The following is a 6529-nucleotide window of genomic DNA, read 5'->3' as shown; positions in this document are numbered from 1 at the left end:
CGCCGGGGGCTGCTGCTCGCTCTCCCTGTGCCACAGCACCCGGATAAACCGATTGCTCAGCACTGCCTCCGTGCTGGAAATGGCCTTCCTCGCCTCCTCGTTGGTCAAGTACTGAATGAGAGCAGCTTCAGGATCGTTCTGGAAAGCCACCTAAAGCAAAAGTTCACAAATGCTTTATTTCTCAAGGAAGAAAACATTTCAATCATTAGCAAACCCATCTACAAATAATGTGCAATAATGAGCTGAGTATCCAGTGTATTGAGAGCTCTGAACACTGGTAAGACACTCTATGTAATTAAAGCAAAGTAGCTTTTGGCAAACTTTACATGTACTTGCACCAAAGTCTATACACATTCAAATAAATAGATGAATGACTATCATATAAGACGAACTGTCAGATCATCTCTTTCAGAAGTTATACACAAGTTGCTCAAAACCCTGAGTTGGTTTAGACACTGTTAAACCTGCCAGCCTTTCAAATGTAATTAGTCATCATGAAGACTGAAACCAATATGTTTTACAGTATTAAGATAATAAGACACAGTGGACCAAGAAAAGGTTTCTCTGAACTTGATTACCTCCTCTCCCAGTTTGTCTCCTCTAAGATTTCTCAAAGAAACTATGCAGTATTCAAGCAGGCTTCAAGCAAAATAAAATACCCACACACAGACATAAAACTGACTTTGGTTTTTCACCTGAATGTTTACAATAGTTCCAAATTTGCTGAAGTGTTCGTTGAGCTGCGTAATATTGTTCAGTTCTGGTGGAATTTTTCGAACTTCTAATTTTGTATTAGTATACTGATTCTTTTTCAAAAACCCCGGCTTATTCTGGTTGTTATTCACTTGCCTAGAGAAAAGGAGAACAGGAAGAGTTCAGATAAGTACGTAAGTGCCTAATAAAGCAGCAAATGTTAACATACATCTGAATTGCATTTTTCCTCTAAAAAGTACACCCTCTAGCCACTAACAAAAGAGAGCTTCCCCTGACCCCATGCTTAGTCTCCATATTATGGGGACACAGACTTTGTGACCCAACTATCCCAAATGACAGAGACTGGTGAGTAGCAATGTTCACAGCACTGACAGCAATCGAGTACATCTGAATTAACATCTGTAGCTAACTCTTACTTTCCCAACCAGGGTTTCTTCAATGGTGGACACTCCATGCTGCTTGGAGATCTCTTCCTGCTGTCTGGTTCCAGGACAACTCTAGTGACATTGCTGCTGTTATTTGTAATGGGAATGGGAGGTTCAGTTTGGATGATAATGTTGGCAGCTGAAGGGAAGAAAAAAAGGCCTGTGTTATTCCACCACACATGGAAAAGTTTTCACACAACAAAACAGAACTGAGATTAAAAACAAACATTAGGATGACTTTATCAAATTGGTCAGTTTTGTTTCCAAACAAAATCATTCAGATCATTTCCTAGCCTAACTAAACATCCTGAGAGAAACACACATGGTCCAGCTGGGAGGGATGGGTTTTGACCTTTAAGGCTGATACTAGCTTGAAGAAACAAAGCTAAAACTTCATTTTTCAGGTATTAAAAACTCAAATTCTGTGGGAAAGGGAGAGACAGAATAAACAAAACCCCAAATCCCAGCAAAACAGAAAAGGAGGAAAAGAACCCATGGCTGGATCCCCAGGCTTTAAGTCAGAGCTCTGTAATGGGCAGGGGCTGAATTAACAACCAGCTTGCCCTGTAGGAACCCTTAAAAGAGCAAAAGCAACAAAGAACCCATTCTTTCCACTGCTACCCCACTGCCAGCCCTCCAGACAGGTTTCAGCAACAAACTGTTAACTAAGCATAACTATTACACTCTTTTAAGACATTAGATTTAAAGATTGAAGCACATTCTACCAACACAAAGTTTGCTAGAAATTTATTTGCAACCTTTTCAAGATTATGGCCTTTGTGTTAGTCTCCTGTGAATGCCAAATATTCAACCCCTAAAAAGAAGTCTGAGCTACACAGCAATTTCTATGGCTTTTATATAAGCCAGGGCTCTGCTGGTTACACTGGTGAGAACAGAGACTGGGCATTTCTGGGCATGGCATCCTCACTTTGAAGGATGATCTGAGAGCAAACCTTTCACACCTGTGATAAAGACAGTAAAACATGCTGAGTGAGGCCCTACCACTGAGCACTCATCCCTGCCTTACCACTGGGATGGGCTCTCAATGAAGCCCCAGCCCTGCCTCTGTGACAGTCATTAAGATGCAAATAGCAACAGCAATTTCTACAATAATATTTCGCCATATTCCTCATAAGATGAGTCATTGGAAGGAAATGCTGGAAAAGAAAATCTTTGTTATCTACTGAGTAAGAAATACTGAAGTAGAATAATAAAACCCAAAACTTAACATCTTTGGTTTTAAGAATCAGGGCAGGAAAACACAAGCGAGAAAGAAAGTTTTGCTACTACAACTAAACTTTGAAGAGCCTTGACCTGTGCCCTTCCCTAAAAGATGCTTTGTGCACATCACCACTAAGAGACAGCAGCCACATCCATTCAGGCAGGGGCTAGGAATTATGTAAGTGCAGACTGGGATTCCCAGTAGCTGGGAAATTGGAATGATACCTGTGATGTTCATTTCAGAGAGAACACCTGGCTGACAGAGTCAGAGCATGAAGCACCAAAACATGCCATGGCAGCTCCCTTCTTCACTACCATCACAACAGCCAAGGCAAGGAGCTTGGATCATCACCTCTGTGCCCTTGGCTGATCAAAAGCAGTCTGCAGACTGTGCTGCTAAATCCACCTTTAGGCACCATTTTTCTTCCTAGGAGCTACCAGTACCTGGAAAATACCTCCACAGGCTTAAGAAGAATAAAACCCCAACCAACCAACAAAACCCTTGTAGCATTCCCAAGCAAGTGGTTATTTTTAATCAAAAAGGCTGCTTTGACTTTAATATGGGCATGTTAGCACTTAAAAAAGGTAGAAATGTCAAAAAAAAAGCTCTGAAACACTAGATCAGTGAGAAAAACTAGTGCTTTCAGCCTGAAAAGAGGGAAAAGTGTTGACGGTCTTGGACAAAAATAGTAACAGCAATGACCAGAACCCTTCCTACCTCGAGGGTTTGTATCCATCTCCCCAGATGTTAGGCCAATTAGATTTGGACGCTGCATTTGTGCTCTCGTAAAGAACTGCCGATACTGAGATCTACCAGCACTGGTAATACTAGGAGCTTCAGGGTTATAGCCATCTGGCTCATATGTATCTACAAAAAAAGGAGAGAAACGACAGAATTTTTCAAGTGAGTTTAAGACTCGGGGTTAGTTTTCCTTCAAGGATGTGCATGGATGTCCAAGAGTCAGAAGCTCTCTTGGATGAAGAGAAGAGGTGGTACAGCCAACCTGTGCAGCCACTGCAAACCCTCGCCTGGATTCCAGGCCTAGCCTATCTAAACACATTCTCTTTTGGTTTTTATTCTGGTACTGTTTGTCCAAAGCACACAGGTCACAATACACAGTACTGCTGATCCACTGCCTGGAAAGCCTGAGGTGTCAGTGTGACAGCGTGTACAACATCTGGCAGTGTTTTAAGGGCAAAAACACAGGTTTTGGTTTCAGCATTTATACTGTAGAGTCTAAGATGCAAATAGATTTTCAGCCTTTGCTGCCCAACAGTTTGGGTCTCTTCAGAAATGAATTTTAGGTGAAGAATATACTTAAATGATTTCAATCAAAGAAACCTGAGAAATGAAGTAATGGAACCAATACTTACCTACTGAACTCTCTTTATGTAAGAGTGAGATCAGCTGCCTAGCTTAGGTAAAGTACTAATGATTGTTTCCATTAGAAGTGGTCACCGCAAGAATACAAGATGACAATTGACTCCTACTGCTCCTCCAGCCCAAGGTCCAGATTGAGGATAACATATTTTTTTTAATCTTAAAAAGGAAAACCTGTACAAGAACTAGAATGAATGAAGTCTGTGAAGAGCCTCCACAGGAACAGAACAAATGCCTGTACAAGGGAACCTGACAAACATGAATGCCTCCAAAATCTCAGCTCCTTATTCTGCAGCAACAAAGACAACTCTACAGTTAAAATCAGATGCCCCACAATATCCACATTGAGCGCAGAGCCTGACACTGTAAAACAAGAACTTTCTCTAACCTCAAAGGAGCAGAACCACAAGCTCCTCTTCCCTTATTTAGAACATGATTGACTGCAAGAGGGCAACCATCAGCTGTTACCGCAACAGTCCAAGAACAGGACATGAGAATCTCCACAGAGGTTCTGGAGAACAGAATTACTGTGAAGCCCTGTGAACTCCAACAGGCAGAATCATCCATTAGAAGTTCTGGAGCTGAAAGGATCAGATGGTGATACCTGAACACCCAACAGGACTTGGGGATAACTGAACTGGTTATCTAATAAGAAATTTGAGTATCTCAAGTTCCGAAAAGCATGGAAGTTACAAATAAAATGACACGGATCATGAACTGAACTAGATCCTCTCTTTGAATAAAATTCAGAATATTTATGTTAAAAAACCCCAGATGAGAATATTATAAAACACTGACATTTAATTATCTATTTTGGTTACACAGAACATGGGAATGCCATTAATCCTTTAATTATCTAAGAAAGTAATTTTGTTGTATTTAAATTGAGCAATCTAGGACTTTCCAGGTATTTTGCTATTTTTCTCTTGTAGAAACATACTAAAAACATACTTTTAAAAATTTTGAGCTCTGTTAAGGAAGAGGGACGTGTCCAGTGAAAGCTAACAACCTTTAGAAAGCTAGAATCAGGGTGATTCTGGAAAAAGAATAGAAAAAGCACTGATGTCTATGAAGACTGTACAGACTACTGTGACATACAACTGGAAAAAAAAGCTCTCACCTGTATTAGTCCAAAGTGAAGAGGAATAAAACCTACATTAAAAAGCAATTACAGGTTTGCAGATCCATCTTTCACCTACTAATGTCCTACTGAATGGCTTGAAGATGAAAGGAACATTTCTTACACCACAATTGGATTGCTGCGAGCACATGAAACCCAGAGCTCCCCACAGTGCTCCTCCTCAGACCAGGGCAGAGCACTGCTGCCATTCCATCCCAGAATGGATGATGGGCTGAGCCAGGGAGAGCCATCAGACTTCTTTTTAGATTTGTATATATTGGAGGAAGACAGATCATCATTTCTAATCACACATCAACAGAGAAAACTGAAAAATGTTTCCATCAAACAGATTGAAACCAAAGGCTTTTGCTTACGTTCTGACACTGTATAGAGCAGGTTCTGAGGCAGAGGAGGAGGCAGCCTTGCTCCCACGGGTGCAAGACTGGGCACTGCGCTTGTCCCCGGCTGGTCACGACTGTTGATCAAGCTGGACTGTGTTAAAGGTGGGCCTGCAACAACAGCACACAACACATCACACACTGACAGCTCCAAGGCACAACGTGCAAACAATTCAGTGCTGTGTTCGTGCCTTGCTTTGACCAAGGTCAGGGCTCTAAATATGTCCAATTCCACCACAGTAATAGTAAACTGAGAAGCCTGTTCAGGTAAGCTACTCTGATTCCAACACCTTTTCTCTTTCTCAGGAGAGACAAAGCTTTCAGGGAAAAGAAAGAAGTGTCTTTTCCTCCCCAGTGGTTTGTTAGTGCTAGAGATGCCTTAACCACAGCAGCTCCTCCCTCAGCTCTACCATGGAGAGACAAGGCTTGCTCAGAGCAAGAGATCACTTCAGCAGCATTCAGACCACAGTTCTGAAATAAGAACTGCAGGGCAAGAGGCATTCCCAGACAAGGAATTTCTCTAGCTGGTTGTGCTTTGGTTTCTCCATGTACCATACAGACATTCTGACTAACTGTATGATCAAAAAGGACTCCGAGTGACACTACACAGCCCATCCTGAGCACTGTCTGTTCTCTCACAGCAGGTCACTTCTGCCTGCTAAAGGGTTCATGCAAAGTTTAGGGCTAATCTTGTATCAAATTATTCCTCATCCCAAAATTGCTGCTATTGGACACAATTATCGCAGCATTTATTTTGTCCCTGGAATAGACACTGAAACAGAGTAAGCATGCCCCTAATATGCTATTTCTTCATAGAGTTCATAAGATGCAGTAGGGTAACGCAAAAGGCTCAACATCTCAGATCACTGCTGAGCTAAGAAAGCTCTTAAATGTGTCAATAATGTATTGCCTTCTAGTGGTAGATAATGTAGCACCAACACTAGATCTTTATTAGAACCTCTAGGAAACTGAATCATAACATTTCTTGCATTACAGCAGGGAAAAACCCGGCTAGTAAGTGTCAGTGACCAATCCAGTCACCACCAACTACCACTGAGGTAAGCTGAAAGATCCCCAACTCCACCCCCCTGCCCAATTTAATTCAGTTTGCAGTGCTTGGAAAATCATGGTTTGCCAGCTGAGTATTCAGAATTTTTTGGGCACTGCTCTGGACAGCACACTGCCCGCCAAGGAGCTGCAGCTTTGGACAGCACACTGCCAGCCAAGGAGCTGCAGTGGATCCCCTGCTGGGACTCACGCGGGACGGGCA

General features: G+C 42.1%; 1 protein-coding gene across 1 annotated transcript in view; it reads right to left on the bottom strand.

Moving 5' to 3' along the window:
- The window catches only part of RBM27 (RNA binding motif protein 27), a 17138-nt gene that overhangs the window by 4833 nt on the left and 5776 nt on the right, over positions 1–6529 (bottom strand). Inside the window, exons 8-13 of the mRNA XM_031055234.1 lie at positions 6518–6529; positions 5236–5370; positions 3079–3228; positions 1131–1278; positions 696–849; positions 4–150 (exon numbers count right to left, since the gene is read on the bottom strand). Of these exons, the coding sequence (XP_030911094.1) occupies positions 4–150; positions 696–849; positions 1131–1278; positions 3079–3228; positions 5236–5370; positions 6518–6529 (746 nt within the window). The remainder of the gene's footprint in view (positions 1–3; positions 151–695; positions 850–1130; positions 1279–3078; positions 3229–5235; positions 5371–6517) is intronic.

Source organism: Geospiza fortis, unplaced genomic scaffold (assembly GCF_000277835.1).
Source record: "Geospiza fortis unplaced genomic scaffold, GeoFor_1.0 scaffold55, whole genome shotgun sequence".
NCBI lineage: Eukaryota > Metazoa > Chordata > Aves > Passeriformes > Thraupidae > Geospiza > Geospiza fortis.
Note: the sequence above shows the minus strand (reverse complement) of the source record. Positions and strands in the feature narration are given on the sequence as shown.